Source organism: Pinus tabuliformis, chromosome Q (assembly GCF_031772625.1).
Source record: "Pinus tabuliformis cultivar Carrire ecotype Pingquan chromosome Q, CPIR1, whole genome shotgun sequence".
Lineage (NCBI taxonomy): Eukaryota > Viridiplantae > Streptophyta > Pinopsida > Pinales > Pinaceae > Pinus > Pinus tabuliformis.
In genome coordinates, this window is record NC_142296.1 from 1,113,349,418 (window position 1) to 1,113,370,062 (window position 20,645).

The window sequence follows — 20,645 nt, forward strand, 5'->3', positions numbered from 1 at the left end:
TTCAATATATCATTCAACAATCATACTTCAAAAATTCAACAATAAAGAATTGTAGAACAATAGAGATCACAATGCACAAAAGAGAGACAAGATTTACCCTGGGAAAACCCATTACGGTGAAAAACCCAACAACTTTTTCAATAGATAATTTCTTCTTGTTCAATGAGAGACACACCTAGACCTATGGTCAAACCTGGTCTTCCCCTCCAAGTCAAGTCACCCAAACTGATCTTGCACTTCCAAAATTTTGGCCCTCATAAAATATCTCGTTGCCCAGAATTTCGGCCTTGCAGCAGTTGCCTCAGTTGTTGAAAATTGTAACTAGTGTTGGTTTTCATAATTGTATTTGAGTCATGATGTAATTTATTTATCAAGAGAAAGAAAAAGAAAATCTTATTATAAAGGAAATTGAGTTATTAAAGCACGGATTTCATTCTTGGGTCAATGGTCAATAGGTCAAAGCACCCATTGAGTGCTCTAGGATCTTTGTTGAGTCAAAGTCAAATTTATTATGTAAGAAACCCTTCTTGCATTCATAGTGTCAAAGAAAGAAATTTATTTTATCTTGTCAAGCCCTCCTCCATCAAGTCACCTTGCAAGCCGGCCTCAAAGTTGATCTTCTACAAGCTGGCTTCTACCATTACTTATGTCGGTCCAATTACAGGTAGGAACAACTATATATACGCAAGTAAACTCGACCCTACAAGTACACAAAAATGAGTTCGAATAAGAACTACAAGACTGAAGTATGACTACAGGTCCAAAGCTTCAGGAAGTGACTACAGGACCAAAGTATGACTACAGATCCGAAGCTTCAGGAGGTAACTACAAAACGAAGTATGAGGTACAAAACCGAAGTACAAGACTGCAAGACCGAGACTCTGTGATTACAAGATTGAAACTTTATGTGTTTACAAGATTGAGGCTCCATGTGATTACAAAACTATGCCTTCATGAGACTACAGGACCAAAGGATAAGATGACTACTAGATCAAGTTTTCATATTAGTGCAGAACCAAAAGGAAGTAGAAGTTACATGTGTACACATCATGATAAACTGCTTGAACTAGCAGATGTGATTGTTTCTGAGCAAGGCTGACTTGATGGATGGAAGGTGTTCTTGGTCTAGGTGTCAAGGGTCTTGGTCTATCTCATCTTGATTTACTAGTGAAGAGTTTGGACTGGGTTTTCCCCTAAAGAGGGGTTTTGCCCTGGTTGTGTGCCTACACTTGGTGTTCCTCTTATGTGTCCGTGATCTTCATTTGTTTTTGGCATTTGTCTTGATGATGGAAAGAACACTAATAAAATAATATCACAAATATTTTTCAATCTAAGAGAAATAAATCAATAAAATCTAACCTATTACTACCCTAAATTTCTCAACACCAGTAACCCAAAAAATTTCTGCCCCCTGCAATAGTTGCCCTAGAAACTGCGAATCACAAAGAGAGAGATTCCTTCACACGTGCGAGTTGCTAGAGATAGAGGGGAGAAAAAATTCAGCCTTCTTCTTCGTCCTTCTTTGTCCCTCTTGTCCTTTGCTCATTTGCCCAAAAACTGTCTTGAGATAGGAACGTGAATTACCCAAATGAGGAGCTCGAGCTGCCTTCATATAGTAGTCTGTCTAGAGTCAATGGATATGTCTCTTGGCTAGGGCCAACTTGACTTGGAGGGAAGCCGACTTGTCACTTTTGGAGCCAAAATTTCATTTCAAAAATTCAAATTTACATCTTTTAAAAGTCGCAATTGGACTTTGACTCAAAAGTTTTTCCTTTTGATTCAAGCATTTATAAATATGCTTTACAATGATAAATATCATTACATCAAGTGTCCAAAAGTACATTATGAAGACTGACCATAGTTACAAATTCAACACTTCAATAATATTCTAGTTCCACTGATTCCAATTCACATGCTCAAGGCAAACTTAACCATGCATGGTATCCCCTCAAGGTTACCAATTCTACTTCTTCTACTTCATATCGGCAACATATTTTGGTTCTCAAGAGTCAACATATGCAGATCATGTCATCTTTGTAAGGTATGATCATGTAGGAGCCATATTTTATGAAACTTCTCAAAGATCCAGAGTCAATATATAAGAATAGATAAACATGATCCCAATCTGAGAACTAAGAACTTGAGGCTTTCTCCTTAGCTCCCTCTGGTTCTAGACTAGCTTCCTCATCTTCCATTCTGAGGGAAATAGTCAAGTTGTTGAATGACCTCTTCAAGATAGACTTTCCAAAACTTGGCTTCTTCAAGTCTCTTTAATGGCTGCTCTTTCACCAAGTTCCGATGCCATGTTGAATTTTCTACAATAAAATATAGTAGAACTGATCTTCTAATCTGATAATTACTTTACAGTGATTTCCAATCAAATTATCTTATATCATTAAGCAATTACACAGAAAATCTCAACAATAATGCAATAGTAACAATAGGATCATAAAGAGAACCAAACACAAGAGAGAGACAAATTTACGTTGGGAGAACCCAGCCTTGGGAAAAACGCAGCAAATTTTTCTTCTTAGGAGAAATTTGTTCTTCAGCAAATCTTTACAAAATAATATTCTAGGAATCTGTGCCAATTCCAGATGCAAAATACCAGTCAAACCTGCAGTCAACATCCTCAGATCTGTGGTCAAAGAGGTCCGAATCTTATGTGGTCAACACAGTCTTCTTTCAACAGTCAAACTCGTCCAAACTCAGTCAAACAGCAGCCCAAATCTCAGTCAACGTTGGTCAATGAGCAGCTTCAATACTTTGTCAAACTCCAGAATTTCTCCTTATCTTGCACATGAGAACAAAAGAATAGAAGAGTTGATGATGATCTGAATTGATTAAGTTGGACAAGCCTTATGTGTATTTATATGAGTTGAATGGGGTGGACTTTGACCAAGGGTCACACCCATTCACCTTGTGGGGCCGACTTGACATTTTGAAGCCTACATGAGCCCATGAATAATAATTAAAATTTCCATTTTGAATAGTTTTCTTTGGTCGACTTAGGAGGCCACTTAGCCTTTGGGAATACCTCTTGGTGCTACACAAAAATCAACACATCCCTACAAATGCAGGCTCCCATAAAACCATGATTCCTCATGAGAAGTCCACCAAGGTTCTCCAACCTGACTAGGGATGAGATTGCCCAGGTGAAGCTTTCATTGGATGGGACATGGTCTGACCAAAACAAAATGGATACAAACTCAAATTGACAAGACATAGGTCTAGGCTACCTAAAACAGGGCCTCACATGGTTTTTACGTGGCTTTAACTTGTGACCTTGGGCTTACAATGGTGATGAATGCTGCACTGAAAAAATCTATGTACCCCCACTGAAAGAGGGGTAACAGTATCCTAACCCTATTTGAAGATGGTCATTGCCTTGGATAGGCAAAACTGTCTCCATGTGTCCCCTATTGTTATAAATACAATCATACAATTCTATTTACTCATAAAACTTAAAACCAAAAGATAAATATCGTTCTTGTCCATCTCACCTGTGTTCATTGTTTTTGTTCTTGCACTGGGCTTGTCTGCAGTCAGGCTTCTCACACTTTATCTGCCCCTTGATTCACACATTGTTATGTCCTTTTGTACTCAGGGGTTCTCGCCTAGCTTGTAATTAGATGTCTAACACTAAGACAACTCACTTCTTTGTTTCCCAATCAATCTAATTTCATAGAACATTTTTTCACAGGTGCCTTGTCTGCTGTATTAGTTTGTGTTCGTAGAGATTTTGAAGCCAAGCTTACTCACACATTTTTAAAAGGTCGATGCCGGCAGTATCCCACATATACATGTAAAACTCATTAGGAAGTCTATCCTTGGGAACCCTAGACTGGTTATGAACTGGATTGGCCAGTTTACAAACTTGTACAACTGGTTTAGACACCTTTGCCAAATAAACAGAATAAATGATACCCCAGCCCTCCCAAACGCTAACCGCCCCCACCCCATTTGCATATTTTATGTCTAATCATTTGTATTTACATTGATGTGTGTGTGCACTGTGTATAATGCTTTTTTGTGTAAACCAGTCCAAAAACTGGTTTTGCTGGCTTGTTCCATTCCAGACGACTGCCAGTTCCAGTTTTTAAAACTTTGATCCTCCCGTGGAAATTTTCCATCCTTCATAACCCAAATGGCAGTTTAACTTCCTCAAAGGCTTGAGGAATTAGGGAACTGCAATTTTGATTCCCATCTAGAAATGGTACTGAGAATCATCCATTGACATCATTCCCTAGTAATTGATCTCTAATTATTAGGAGAAAATAAATAAATGAAGTAAATAGAAATATTTAGTTTGAATGTTGTAACTTCAAGTTCTTGAAGAAACAAAACATCAGAAGTCTACTGTTTCACAACACTAACCAGGTTGTGTTTTTTATTAGCATGATTAGCACCCGTCACATTCTAGACCATACTCTTAATGTTCTCCACGAAGATTTGTTTTCCTTGAGGAGGATTTGGGGGAAATGTGTCATATGCTTTTGCCAATCTATGCATAGATCTTGGATTGTGTTTTGGAGTGCATTTACTTGATCTATTTTGTAAAGGATGAAAAATTGCACTTATGATAAAATTGACATGCTTGAGATATGAAAATCCATAATAAGACTTGAGTTCTTTCTGCTAACTCGAGTTTTCATTTTATCCTTTAATATGATGGATGCGTGCGCAAAATTATTATGTTCATACTAAGTTTATGCATCCATCTAACTCCATGTACAAAATCTATCATTCCCATCTGAATTGCAGTGACCCTAGGTTCCTATCTTGTAAGAAATGTTGTTTCTAACTTTTTAGTTTGCAGTATTATCTCAGCCATAATAGATCTTCTAAGATATATGTCTTTATGTATTTTCAGTTGAATTTGAGTTTGTGTTGATTTTTATTGTTCTTCACGTTGCCTTTTCAACTATTCCTTTTTGAGATTCAGAATGATGCTTTTAGTGGATGCACAATTTATTTGTGTAATCAAAACTGCTTTATTCCCAATTTAGTTATGGACGGATGATGAAACATAATGGTTCTTTACCATTACTGCCTAATTTATTTTCTTTTTACGATGTTCAGGTGGTGGGCACCCACGAAATTTGACCCAGTAAAGTCACCAATGCTATTTTTTGAAAAGGGAAAACCAATATTGCCCCTCAAAACACCTGAGGAGGGCCTGGACATGGTTCTTAAAAACATGGTATGTTGTTTTTTTCATTGGGCCCTTATGAAGTTCATGTTTGAAGTCTTACTTAAAGAGTTTATATTTAAGGCTTTAGCTTTGAATAGAAGAGAAAATGAAGGTGCATAAAGGAATGTGATTTCTGATCAGAGTTACCTTATTTGTATGGAAGTTGCAACATGTCTTGTTTCTGGGTCTTCAACTTTTCAGGAAAATGTGGAATCTGGATTTCTGTTCATTCAGCAAATTTCTTCGTTGAAGTAAATAATGTTGGTGACCTGGATTTAAAACTAGATTCAGTGGTTCTAGTGTCTAAGGCAAGGTCTACCTGTAAATTTGCTCCCACAGAAGCCCTAAAATTTAAATGAACAAAAGAAGGAAAGCAGAAAAGATTCCCAAAACTTACAGCCTACATGTTTTCATACCGAAGTCCCTTAATAATAAAAAAAAATAGTCAGATTGCCTTACTTCTTGGGTTTGCTAGTGTTGCCACCAATAATCTTGTCACCTGGGCATATATCCGATATATATTGCTTGCTTCTCTGTATTATTTTTAGTCTTTTAGAATTGCTGCTCTTACTTTTACGATTTCAGTATTTACTGTTTTACTTGTCCCTGCCATGATGTATTATAAGTTATATCTGATTAATGATTATATGGAAATGTGATAGACATGCAACCATCACAGCATGAACATAGTGAGGAGGCAAATTTACCACATGAATCCAAGGTCCATAAAGATTTAAAATCTCCTTTGTGGCAGTACGTGGATATTCTTGGCAAAAATTGAGGGGGTGGTTCATATAGATGAAAATGCAGTGAATGCAATAATGTTCAAAATGGTTCATACACCAAGGGTGAAGGGCCATCTCACTGGGCAGACTAAAACAGAGGAGCTGGTATGAACTGGTCCAAATGGCCAACCTGGGACAGGTTTGAGTCCTGCAAAACTAAATTTCTATGTATCTTTGCAAGAAGTTGCTGATAGGAGACTTGCTAATGCAAAAATCCTTGTGCAAGGCCTTAACTAAGCCTCCATTGCCATCTAGATCAGTTGTCACAACTAATAAAAGACCTACTTTCGGACCTCTTGAAGCAACATTCAATAAGGAGGGCAGAGAAGTAGCTGATGAGTATGTAGCTGGGCTAGCATTCAATTTGGTGCATTTCTCTTATTGGCAACAAATGATTGAGGTGGTTAATGAAACACCAAGATGGTACAAGAACCCTAGTTATGAAAAGCTCTACACCATCTTGATAACATCAGAAAGACTATGTGGAAAGACAACTACATATATCTGTGACACATGGGAAGAAAATGGGGTGTCCATCATTTTTGATGGAGAGAACAAAGAAATCATCCTTTAATTAATGTTATTGCAAAATGCCCCCAAGGGGCGATCTTTTTGGACACTGTTGATAGCAATGAAGTGGAGAGATATGCAACATTCATCTTCACAATTCTTATTGATGCAATCGAAAGTGTGGGGCCACAAAATTTTGTTCAGGCCATCATGGATAATGCATAGGTTTTTAAAGCCATGTTCTTGATTGTAGAGGGTCAATATGATCACATCTTTTAGACTCCATGAGCAGTGCATTCATTGAACCTTATGCTTGCCAAGATTGGTGAGATTGAATGGATCGATGAAATATATGTAGCACCAAAGGAGATCCAAATGTTTATCACCAATCATTCAATATTCCAAGCCATATATATGGCTTTTGCAAAGTTGGAGTTGTAATCAATATTATGTGCATTATGATTTTTTAATTTTTATTGGTAATATGATTTCTGATTTGAAATTTGACTTCTCAAAAGTTATGTAGGATGCTGAACCTGTTTATCCTTCCACACTCTAGTCATAAAGAGACTTGTGATGGTCATACAAGCATTACAGACAATTGTCATTGACCTTCTTTGGGAAATGTGAAGGACTTCTGCTTTTGATAGAGGACAAAGAATCAAGGCGATCATTCTTGATGATGCATGGTGTGACAAGGTTCAATACCTTTTGCAATTTACAAAACCAATACTGACCATGATTAGGGCATTTGACAACGATATGCCTTGCTTGGGGGAGGTCTATGAAAACATAGATAATATGTTGGAAAAAAAAAGGGAAACTATCAGATCAAGTGAGAATGACCCCTATGAAATATTTTACAATGAAGTGAAGGGCATAGTTACCAAAAGGTGGAACAAAATGACCATACCATTACACCTTTTAGTCTATGCACTACACCCTAAATACTATCATTCCAAAATTTTATCTTTACTAGGTAGAATAGTTCCAAACAAAGATTCTGAAGTGGTACAGGGATATAAAACAACTTTGAGGAAAATCTATAAGGATGTAGTGATCACAAAGGAAATATGAGGGGAATTTGGATCATTTGTACAATCCACTGGTAGCTTTTCAAATCCACTAGCCATGGATAATCAGGGGCATATGGATCCTCCTATTACTTTGTGGGGCTTCCATTAGGGGATAACCTGCATCTCTCAACTCTAGCCACAAGGTTATTGCAGGTTGCTAGTGCCTCATTGCTTGAGAGAAATTGTATTACATATGGTTTCATCCATTTGATGAAGTGAAGCATGTTGAATTTTGTAGTTATGGTCGGTCTTCATAACTAATATTTTTGGCTCTTGAAATATATAATGAAAATGTAAGACATGTCCTTCATGTCATTTTATTGATTAACCTTTGAAATAATTAATATACAACATGTTCTTCATTCCGACCTCAAAGAGAGGGAAATTTGAATTTTCAAATTATATTGAATTTGCCTCCAAAATGTAAAGTTGGCCCACCATGAAGTCAGGTCGGCTTGTCCCTTTAGTCACAACCATTCTGCCTCCTAGACAAGCATAAATAAAGGCTTCAACCTCCTCCAAGAGGCAGTTCGTTCATCATTTGTTCAAGGCAATTTCAAATCATCTGAGGTAAAGGCAAACAAATTTCTCTAAGGCAAAGGCATCTAGGTTTCTAAGGCAGAGAGACAAACGAGTTTCTCTGAAGTGGAAACAAATGAGTTTCTCTGAGGTAGAGGCAAACAAATTTATTTGAGGTAGATGCTTGGGTCAATGGTTTTTAGGTCAAATCCTCCATTGTAGGCTTCTAGGGTTTATGTTAAGAGTCCTTGTCCTTATCATCACGTAAAAGACCCTTCTTGGGCTTTCTCAATCGAGAAAGAAATTTATTTTCATGTAATTAGGTCATTTAAGACTCCTCCACCAAGTCAGCCTCATCAAGGGAATTCGTCCTCATAGATTCACTATATAAAGGCAACAACTCGATCTCATTTGGAGCACATACACAACAAGTTCAATTTGCAGTTGCTGGAGAAGAAAGAAGGGTGTGAAATTCAAGAAGGAGAAAAACCCTAGCAAAGAAGAGAAAACCCTAGTGAAGAAGTTTGGAGACCAATTTCTCTCTTGTGATCCACACGTGCGAAATTTTGGAGCTACAAGAGGGCCGAAGTTGCAGGGCTGCAGTAGGGCTGAAATTCTGGAGTTGCTAGGCCGAAAATTTTGGAGCAGTTGGGCCGAAATTTTGTTTTTGATGCAGTATTGTTGCAATTGATCGTTGGAGTCAGGAAGGATAGTTTGAGGGCTGACTTGGTGGAGTGAGGAAGGTCTTTTGGTCTAAGGTCTTGATCTATCTCAATTTGATTTACTAGTGGAAGAGTTTGACTGGGTTTTCCCCTATAGAGGGGTTTTAGCCTTGATTGAGTGCCTACATCTGGTGTCGTTGATCTTCATGTTTTGATTTGATGATTGTTTGATGAAAAGAAGATAAAAGAAAAACATAAAGAAAATTAATAAGACTACAAAAATATCACGAGTAATTATCAACATAAGAGAATCTTTCTGTTTTTCTAACAATTACTTGTTGTTGCTTGATGTGATGCTTTTTGCTAGCCAACCTACCATTCTATTATGATTTTGTCACTACGTTTATGTTTCCTTCAAGGCATATATTTATTATTTGTAGCCCTTATGGTAATATTTTGTACCTTGTACCTTGGTTAGTGAGTTTCTAGTCTTATAATTTATATGCTCTCTTTGCTTGTGTTTATGGTGGTTTCCTCGACAAACCTGCTTTTTTGTGTAAAGTGCTTTGTACATGTTTTATTAATGAATCATTTTATTCAAACAGAAATTTATTATGGGGAGAGATTTGCTTGTCCCAATGGCATTTAGGCACTCTAAGCAAGTAGATTGAACTTTTCAAAGTAGAGGTCAATGTGAGACAATCACACCTATAGGCACACACATGCATATATGAGGGAACAAATAGAATTGTAGTAGGTTGAAAAGATAAGGTCAATGAGTAATATTACCCGCCAAAAGTGGGTAACCCATAGGAGAAATTTTTTCTCTTCATTTGACAACCAACAACCAACCACCCTATGATGATATTCAAATAGCGTTATACCTAAGTTCTCCACCTATTGCTTGGGTTAGTGCTCTCACCTATCTAGCATTGTTCTTGAAGGAAGGTGGCTCATCTATCAATGGGTATTGTAACCATTTTAGCAATTACGTATGTTATGGGCATATTAATATGAATGATGGGGTAAGCTGGATGATTGGTCGTGTTGAAGAATCAAGGCAATTAGGTGTAGTGTGATTCTTTTTGACTTGATAACAATTTGTGGAGTCTTTTTAGTTTTCCTTGTTAGCTTAATCTTCTTCTTCTTATTATTAATGCATGTGTGTGTACTTCATCAAATTGCTATCAAAAACATAGGAACATGAATGCAAGGTGTTGGCTCTCTGCCAGGGCCAAAACCTCTCTTCGCTTGAGAGGAACCCTTTGGTAAGTTTTCTCTTATTGAAGCTTCTTATTGATCAATGCCAAACCCTAGACCCTTGACTAGGATGTCCTCCAAGCACAAGTCAAGACCTTCCTCTTTTCTGCACTATGTTCCCCGACACATGGACTTCCTCCTTCTGACACTTTTCTCCCCAACACTTCATCCTTTTCTTCACTGCTCTATCTAGAGATAGACCTTGGCTATGTTAGCTTCTTGATGAGATATTCTTCTTTCTTTCTTCAAGATGTTCTTCACTTAAGGAGACACCCTTCTCTTGATCCTACGAGATTCTTCTTGAGGCAGGTCTGCAAACTTGATGTGACTGAACAATAGCCCTAGTTTTGCCATGTATGGTAGGAAGTTGGAACCCTAGAGAATTGGGGTCCTTTTCCTTCGCTAGAGAGATAGGCTTCTTCACTTGACTTGGGAGGCCTTGTAGGCCTAGTTTCAAGCCCAAACAACACTAGTTCATGGACTGTTTTGTCCCTGCTGTCATACCCGCAGACTTGACCTCCTTTTCTTCGCACGTGTGACTGTTTCTAGCCCTAGAAACAATCCTCTTCACTTCGGTTTTCCTCCTCCTTCCTTCACTGCACTAGGAGACCCTTTAGACAAGGTTTTCCCTTCTCTTTTTTGGCTACTTCACTTCGCTGATTTCAGAGATGTTTTTCGTTTTCTTTTGAGGGAGTGGACAACCTCTATTTATAGAGGATTGTCCCTCCTTTAGGCCGACTTGCTCACTATAGGCCGACATACATTTTCTTCATCAATTTTCATTGTTTAGCCTCTTTTGAAGGACACTCTTGCATGGAGAGGACTTGTACTTGGCTTGGAGGTATTCCTTTGACCTTATACAATATTCTACATAGTGTAACATGCCCTCTAAGGGTCTTACATAAATACATTGACACTTTGACTTCCTAGAAGCACTTAAACATGTGCTTGACCTACTTCAATGAGCAAGAAACTCATTGACAAATAATATAAAAATAATTTCTTTTTTCTTGAATAAATACAAATGTCAAAATTACATTTATGAAGACCAAACCTAGTTACACTTTCTTCAACACTCCCTCTTAACTAGGGAGGTATTCATAACTCATTATAAGGTGTTTGGCTATTTGTCAGTCTTTAAGAATTCACATAAGAGAAACCGGATTGGAAATCCATCTGTTATAGCATCATAGTAACCAACATTGTTTCCACATCAAGGCCTTGATTGACAACTCTATCTCTCAATAGATTAGAGCACAATGTGTTGATTTGGGGTAGCATCAGATGTGCTCTAGCCACGAAAATTGGTGGAGAGGCTAAGGCACATGAGATATCCAATACCCAGAAATGGTTTGGGTAGATTCTAAACAGCTTGGGAGATATTAAAATAATTAATATTTTTAATGGAGTCCCTAAGTCTAAACTTAGGGAAAATAAAATGTTAATGTGAATTAATATAAAACTGTGTTAGAATGGTCCAAAAGTCATGGATCAAGCCAAATCTAATCTTAGCCGTTGATTAACGACTTAATCTCGGCCGTTGATTTGTCAACAAGAAAAGTATAAGAGGAGGCTTGAGGGTCACTTGGGGAACACACCAAGAGATCAAGCTTTCGAATTTATAGGGCTGGGTTTGCTAAGAAAGTTGAGTGATCAGAGTTGCAGCTGAGGGGCAGTGAATACAGAAGCAGAGAGGCAAAGATAGCATCGGGAGGATCAACGCGGTAGCCGGAGAGAGGGACGCAAAACCAGCCAAGGGTTCACGCAGAGCCAACCAGGGCTCGCATAGAGGCAACTAGGAGTTGCGCAGTGCCTCAGAGGGCCAGTGTGAGTGACTCAGAGGGCTAGAGGACTGACATAGTGCCTCCAGAGGTTGACGTAGGCTAAGCTAGAGTGACGCTGGGCTAACACTAGGCCAGAGAGAGCTGACGCTGGGGTTTCGTGGGGTAGATTGGCGCTGAGGAGCTGCGAGAGTGTTTATCTGGGGTTTCAGCTGGAATATATGCTTTTGAGTAGAGAGGTACTATTGCCGAGATTTTTCTCTGTTGGGTGAGCCAGATTTGGCACCCATATTGTATTCTGAAACTGCTTAATAAATCAAACCCTCAAATAGCTGCACCGATTTTCATGCATTGTGTTTTTCCGGGGACAGTAGTCCAAAAACAACGGTGTCACTTGTGTGCTTGTTTCTGTTTCCTTCACTTGATGATTTGTAATGTGTTGAGCATGTACTTGTATTTATTTCCAGTATTTACATGGTAAATAACTTGTAAATTAACAGAACAAGTAGGTAGGAATAAATCAGTAATGTACATGAAGGGTTTCTAACGGGTTAGACTTAGAAATTCCAACACAATGTTGGCGAGATCAATGACTTATAGACAACTTAGTCATTGTCTCTCAAGGTACATACCCACCCGGGTGTTCACTGAGTATGACCTTCTAGGACTATTCTTATCTTGGGTTCCCAGCTCTTAAAGAGTATCGATCCTCTTGCCTACGCTTGTCTTGGATGCCCAACACATCCTCAAAGAGTATCAAATGCCAGATGATTACCCAATCCTCTCATTCTTTCTTCCCAAGTGAAGACAAGAATGTTGTGTCTATCACTTCCTCTCAATTGAGGAACACATGCCCAAGTATCCTCTGACAAGGTACTTGTCCAAGTTCCTTTGTAATTGGGAACTTGTTATTACTCCCTCTTCACTAAGGACCTGTATCAGCAACTTCTTCTTTGTGAGTCCTCCAGTTGCTTGATCTCCTTCCTTCCTTTGATGTCATTTAGTCTTTGTTCGAACTTCTTCTTGGTAGGGCACCATCCATCGATCACTTTCCTTCCTGGTTTTTCATGTCATTGCTTCCTTCATGGAAAGTGGCCTTCTTGTCATATATCAGGTTCTCTTGTCATCTGGTTATTCCTTGTCATCTTGTCTATGCTTCAGACTACTCTTCACATGGATGCTTCTTTGTACTTGCTTGTTCCCATGCTTTGATCTAGTAGCCCTTCATGACTTCATCCTGATATTTCTTCAACATTAAATGGTGCTTTTGCTGGATGGCTTCTTTATCATGACATCTTCGTAGAGTAGAATCAGTTATCTGCACCTTTCATATCTCCAAGGCCTTCATAGGTGTCAAGGGTCCTTTGATCTTTTCCTTTCTTAGTTAGAGTTGTCCTGCCTTTCTTTCGAGAGATATATTCAATGAATCTTTGTCAGATAGTGATTGTTTGTGATCATGGTGTTCTTCACATGCTTGATCTCTTTCTTCATTTGCTTCTTCATGGATAGATTGATTAACCACCTTATGCTCCTTGTGGGAGCACTTCTTCATTGCTTGCTTCTAGGACTAGTCAACATTCCTTCTTCACTTGCTTCTTAGTCAACAATCTTATACTCCTTATGTGAGTATTTCCTTTTGTCGACCTTCATTGCACTGTAGTACATGCCTTCAAGCATGTCATTGGTGAAAGAGATTATTTCCTTCTTGATCATGTTCTAGAACTATTCCCATGACTCAATAATATACAAATGATAACATGACTAAACTTTGATGCACACATACCTGATCTTGATTATCTTTTGATCATCTTAGCTTCATTTGGTTGTCCTTGGTGTGGCCCTTCTTGCTTCATCTTAGCTTGCCTGCATATCATCCTTTTCTTGAATCCCATGAATGGGGTTCCCAATGAGACATCTGCTTTTGTTTATGAATCTTCTTTTGAAGATTCCATCATAGGATCTTGAAGACCCTTATCCTACAAATGTTTCTTTCGTTTTGATGATGGAGGTCTTCTAAGATTCTTAATCATGATCGATTTTCTTTCCTTGTGCATGAGGTCCTATTCTAGGTATGCTCCTTCTACATGAATAACTTGAGCTATATCTACCATGCTCCTATAGTCTAGAAGATATTTCTAACCATGCATTTTGTTCTCATTTATAAATGCTCTTTCTACATGAGTATCTAGAACTCTATGTACTTCATGTTTTTAGATTCTAGAAGATGTTTCTATCCATGCAATTTTATTCTATTCCTACATGCTTCTATCCTACTCAAAACTTTGAAAGAAGACTTTAAGTAAAGAGTTTGACTTAGTCATATAAGAGATCTAGAGGATCTTCCTTTTTTTGCTTCTTTTCTTCTTCTTTCACCTCTTGAGTCATGTGAACTTCTTCCCTCTTTCTTTTGTTGTTGTTGTCCTTCTTTAGTTTAGGACAATTCCTTTTGTAGTGTCCATATTCTTGGCATCCATAGCATTGGATTTTGGACATATTTTTGTTATTTGTTCTTCGTGGACCAAATTTGCCAAATTTTCACTTTCTCTTGGCCATGGTAGCAAATGCTTGCTCCTTTGATCCCACATCTTTCTTTCCTTTAAGCCTTGTTTCCTTTATCTTGCATAGAGACCACATTTCACTTAGTGGGGTGGCTTCCTTCTTGGCATATATGCTTGATGTGAGGTTGCCCCAATCCTCAGGTAGAGCATTGAGTACTACGGTTTTCATTTCTCTGTCAGACATGACTTCCCCTAGCTCTTGAAGTTGACCCCTCATCTCAGAGATCTTCATGAAGTAGGGAGCTATTCCTTCCTTTGATATCTTCATCTTGTACAGCTCATTTCGAAGAGATATCACTTCTCCAACTGTGCTTACTGAGAATAGCTCTACCAATTTATCATAGATTTCTTTTGATGTTTCAAGTTTGGAGACATAAAAAATGAGAGAGTCTTTGATGGATTCTATTAGAATCCTTTGAGCTCTTGTCTCGTCCTTATTGTACTTGGCTAAGGCTTGGGTTTGTTCCTTAGCAGGGATAGTAATGTTCCCTTTAATGTGTTCTAGGAGTTCATTCTCCTTGAGAAGTAAATCAGTCCTCTTTTTCCATACAAGAAAGTTATTGGTACCTACCAATTTATTGCTTTCCTTGCAAAAAAACATTGATGTATATTTAGAAGGGGACATATACTTGATAGATTTTGATATGTGATACACTTGCTTTCTCCTTGAAGACTTGATGGCTTGCCTTCCTTAGATCTTGATGTTCTTCAAGTTGCTTTCTCTAAGTGGACATGCTTGATGACTTGTAGCTTGATGTAGGTCCTTCTTTGATTTGCTCTTCTTGTAGGTGCCTTTGTGTAAGGCTTAGTGTTACTTGGGAGCGGGAGTGAAAACGGGTGCGAGAGCGACATTTTCAAAAGCTCCCGGTTTGGGAGCGAATCCCAGAGCGTTTTTTATATAATATATATATATATATATATATATATATATTTTATATTTTGATACATATATGTCAACAAAAACATGTATAATGATGAATTAGATATAAAAAGCATAAAAAAAACATAGATTGAACCATATAACAACAATCATCTAGAAGTTATAATCTTCATCAACCACGTCCACAAGTTAGTAACATAGTATCATACAACATATTGAGTCTCATGATTCATCAATCTTAAAGTTTCAAGCTTTCAAAATTCAATATATAACATTTATCATCATTGATCACCAAAGTTGTACTTGTAAGCTAAGTGTAACCATTACAACAAATAATATCTAACATGAAATGAAATGAAATGAAACAACTTCCAACTTTCATGAAGCATCATATTCATAATTCATTACTAATGAGTTATAATTGCCAACTTCAAACTTAAATTGTCATATATTGTTTAAAAAAATATGGTTGGAAAGTCAGTAGGTGTTGGGTCCCAACCCTCTCTTCCTAGTCGTTTTGTCGTCCTCTTTGGTTTTTTGGTGTTCTTTTATCTTTATTTTCACTTATTTTATTTTATTTATTTAGCGTGTATATAGCAACCTATTTCTTCTGATGCCTTTTTTCCATTCCTATTATTTTATTGATTATTTTATTTAAGGGCCTCCGTATAACTAATTTCCTTTCTAATTCTTTACTGCTTATATTTTTAACTAATTTCCGATATATCTTATCATCCTTTGATTTTCTTTATTACCTTTATTAACACACAATTTTTATAATATTTTTAAATAAAATTAATTTTATACATTACTCTATACATCTAATTTTTCCTTTATTATTTTTATTTATTTATTTATTGTTATTTATTTTATTATTATTTTTATTTATTGATTATTTTATCTATTTTTATTTTTATTTATTTATATTTATATTTATATTTATTTATTTATTGATTTTATTTTTATTTTTATTTTATTTGTATTTATTTTATTCATTTATTTATTTATTTCATTGTTATTTATTTTGTTATTATTTTTATTATTATTTATTTATTTATTATTTTTATTTTTATTCATTTAGTTATTTTTATTCCCATTTTACTCGTATTCACATTTTATTTTATCTTTTTATTTTATTTTTATTTTTATTTATTTATTTTGTATTTTTATTTTTATTTTATTCATTTAGTTATTTATTTATTTTATTGTTATTTATTTTGTTATTATTTTTATTATTATTTATTTATTATTTTATTCATTTAGTTATTTTTTATTCCCATTTAACTCGTATTCACATTTTATTTTATCGTTTTATTTTATTTTATTTTATTTATTTATTTTTAATTTATTTTATATTTTTATTTTTATTTTATTCATTTAGTTATTTATTTATTTTATTGTTATTTATTTTGTTATTATTTTTATTATTTATCTATTATTTTTATTATTATTTTATTCATTTAGTTATTTTTACTCCCATTTAGCTCGTATTCACATTTAATTTATTCATAGAAGCGGTCCTCAGCATCTAATTTTCCTTTTAAAATATTTAACCTATAATTTTTAACTATTTATTAATAAACTATTATCACTAATTTAAATGATTTATTGGTCTCCTATATAACTTATCTCCTTTTTTTATTAGAAATGTTCTAATCCCGGTCCATTGGTCAATATTTACGGTTGGTCAAACTAGCCGTTGGAGGCTCTGCTCAGTGTATTTAACATGCTAAGCTGGATCTGTTTCTTCAACTTGTCCTGACGATGAACCACACTGGTTGGTTCGAAATGCGTCGACAAATGAGATTCCATGTGATTTTCGCCGAAATCTTTCTCAACTTGATATGGATCACAGAAGCCTAAACTCGATTAGTTATAAAAACTACTAGAAACTAGAAAAGACAAGTAAATCTATTATCTATTTCTTATGCTTGGGCCTCCTGCCACCACGAGAAATGTCTAATTTTTTAGTCTTGTTGGAAAATCAGGATCTTTGTCATTAATATCACCCTCTAAGCATTAATATCCAGAGGTATCTTTGTCATTATCTCTGTATCTGTATAGGGATCTTTGTCATTAATATCACCCTCTAAACATTAACATAAGATAGAGGAGTTTGACAACCAATGTCATTAACATCAAGGTACATAGAGGGATTGGTGCTCTTGATTAAATACGAGTTCCATACCCTAATACATGACAAAATTCAATGGAAACATTGCAATCCCCCAATCCTGAAAAACTGATAAGTCTGCTGGATTTTGAATGAAATCTTAAATTTTACTTTCTCCATATGAAATCCAATGAGGTCAGAACCACTTTCAAACATCCTGAGTCATTTCATGGTAATGTTAAAAATTTAAGTAAAAGGATGAAAATGAAGATTAAGGACAATGTCACTTTAAACATTACCATGAATATCATATCAATACTAGGGCCATAGGCTTGATCATTAAGTTGCCCCACTCAAAACTTATTTGTTTCTTTGAAAAAAATTGCATTTCGAACATTACTGCAAAAAATAATTTGCAAAAAAGGCTAAACGCCCGAAAACGCTCCCGAAAAGTCTGGGAACGAAATTTTTTTAGGGAGCGCGCTCCTGATCCGCTCTCGAGTCGCTCTCGCTCGCTGCGGATTGGGAGCGGGATCGGGGGGGGGGGCGCTCCGCCGCAACATTGGTAAGGCTCTTCTTCTCGCTTTGTAGTCTTCCTTGATGAATGCTAGATGTAGACCTTCTTGTCCTTTGATGTTATTGAGACTTCTTGGCTTGATGCTTCAACTTTTGTAGATGTCCTTCCTTAATGAGTGTTCTTGAGATGCCCTTTCCTTGATGTGTCACCTTAGCTCCAATACCACGTTGAAGAATCAAGGGCAATTAGGTGTAGTGTGATTCTTCTTGACTTGATAACAATTTGTGGAGACTTTTTACTTTTCATTGTTAGCTTAATCTTCTTCTTCTTATTAATGCATGTGTGTGTACTTCATCAAACTGCTATAAAAACATAAGAACAGGAATAGAAGGTGTTATTTCTCTGCCAGGGCCAAAACCTCTCTTCTCTTTAGAGGAAAACCCTTAGGTAAGTTTTTTCTTAATGAAGCTTCTTATTGATCAATGCCAAACCCTAGATCCTTGACTAGGATGTCTTCCAAGCACAAGTCAAGTCCTTCCTCTTTTCTGCACTATGTTCCCCAGCACATGGACTTCTTCCTTCCGGCACTTTGCTCCCCAACACTTCCTCCTTTTCTTCACTGCTTTGTATATAGATATAGACCTTGGCTATGTTAACTTCTTGATGAGATATTCTTCTTCCTTTTCTTCAAGATCTTCACTTAAGGAGACACCCTTCTCTTGATCCTATGAGATTCTTCTTGAGGTAGGTTTGCAAACTTGATGTGACTGAACAACAACCCTAGTTTTGCCACGTATGGTAGGAACCCTAGAGAATTAGGGTCCTTTTCCTTCGCTAGAGAGATAGGCTTCTTCGCTTGACTTGGGAGGCCTTGTAGGCCTAGTTTCAAGCCCAAACAACATTACTTCATGGGCTGTTTTGTCCATACTACCATACTCGCAAACTTGACCTCCTTTTCTTCGCACGTGTGACTGTTTCTAGCCCTAGAAACAATCCTCTTCACTTCAGTTTTCCTCCTCCTTCCTTTGCTGCACTAGGAGACCCTTTAGACAAGGTTTTCCCTTCTCTTTTTCGGCTACTTCACTTCGCTGATTTCAGAGATGTTTTTCATTGTCTTTTGAGGGAGTGGACAACCTCTATTTATAGAGGACTGTCCCTCCTTTAGGCCAACTTGCTCACTGTAGGCCGACATACATTTTCTTCATCAATTTTCATCGTTTAGCCTCTTTTGAAGGACGTTGCTGCATGGAGAGGACTTGTACTTGGCTTGGAGGTATTCCTTTGACCTTATACAATATTCTACATAGTGTAACATGCCCTCTAAGGGTCTTACATAAATACATTGACACTTTGACTTCCTAGAAGCACTTAAACATGTGCTTGACCTACTTCAATGAGCAAGAAACTCATTGACAAATAATATAAAAATAATTTCTCTTTTCTTGAATAAATACAAATGTCAAAATTACATTTATGAAGACCGAACCTAGTTACACTTTCTTCAACAGACCACTCCTAATTGTATCTTTGTTCCCACACTTGGGAGGTTAGTCTTTGACTCTAGTCTAGTGGGACCTCCTTTAAGGCCTTGCGGTTTAAGAAGGGTAATATTTGGGAGGCGTCATTAATATAACATGTACAAGGTAATCCATACATACTGTGCTCCATCTCTCTCGATTATTCATCTGCATTGTTTGGGTTGATAGTAATTGGTCAATTGGGATTGACACTCTATATCCATATCCTTGAGTCAAGGTTTGGAAACTTGGTCCCGAAAGTCGATGCAACAGAAAGAACGATAAAAGCGTATAAAGCCAAAATAGAAAGAAAATGTAAAATGCAATATATGGTTGGGACTTATTAACACATGGGCAAAAACCTAGCATAAGCTCTACCCCACTCATTAGCCATTCCCCAGTTCTTTGTGCATTTAATGCTTCATCTAAAAGAAAGGAACTCTTGAATGTCCCAACTTCGATGAGCGAGAAACTGCTACATATTTAAGGGGCATTGGAAAAGCACAAAGCAGGCTTGGGCTCCTGAGCTATGCACCAAATAAAGATAAATCATTAAAGTAAAAGGTGCACAAGAGGGGTGGAAAAGACAAGTCGAGGAAAGGAGCAACTCATGCCACCATGATTGCTCCCTCCTTGCATCATTACACTGTAGATGTTGGACCCCCATTAGTTGGTCTTGTTGACCACTACCGGTCAACTACCCATGCAGTACATTCCCCTTTTCTTTGCAAAAAGGGGCAGCATCTAATCGACACGTCCGTGCCAGCCTACAGTCATCAACAGCTTGATCATTTTAATTGTAAACCCAGTCTGCATGTATGAATTGTAAATAATCTAAGCAGATCAGAGTCATGTATGTAAAATTGCCTAGGTGGACCTAACTTTCTAATGATGATCTGCGTCCCGGGAGGTTTTTCGTCTCACCGATCTACGATCGGCAGAGTTTTCCTTCAACCTGACCCCAAAGCCGGGATGCATTTTGTTATTAGAACTTTAGGAGAAGCCTAGCGTGTTAATCTGCTAGATTATAGTTGTGTCGCAGAACTGGGTGGTTTATGAGGGTCTGTGTTAAAGTGGGTTTGTCCCCTTAAGATGTAAATTGTACAAGTCATGATGTAATGTGTCTTGAGGGTTGAAAAATGTTTTAGTCCCCTCATGAGTCCTAAGTCCTAGGTCCTAGGTGATGTTTCCAACGGCTTAGTTCGAATGATCCATTTAAGAAAATAAATGAAATACTAAAAAATTAAAAAATTAAAAAATTAAATAAATAAAA

The 20,645-nt window shown here is 36.9% G+C and overlaps 1 protein-coding gene across 2 annotated transcripts in view; it reads left to right on the forward strand.

The window, feature by feature from the left end:
• TBL13 (TRICHOME BIREFRINGENCE-LIKE 13) overlaps positions 1–20,645 on the forward strand; it is a 260,977-nt gene that overhangs the window by 195,499 nt on the left and 44,833 nt on the right. For both annotated transcript variants that reach the window (XM_089385832.1, XM_089385831.1), the window contains one exon: positions 5,083–5,203. In XM_089385832.1, the coding sequence (XP_089241958.1) occupies positions 5,083–5,203 (121 nt within the window). The remainder of the gene's footprint in view (positions 1–5,082; positions 5,204–20,645) is intronic.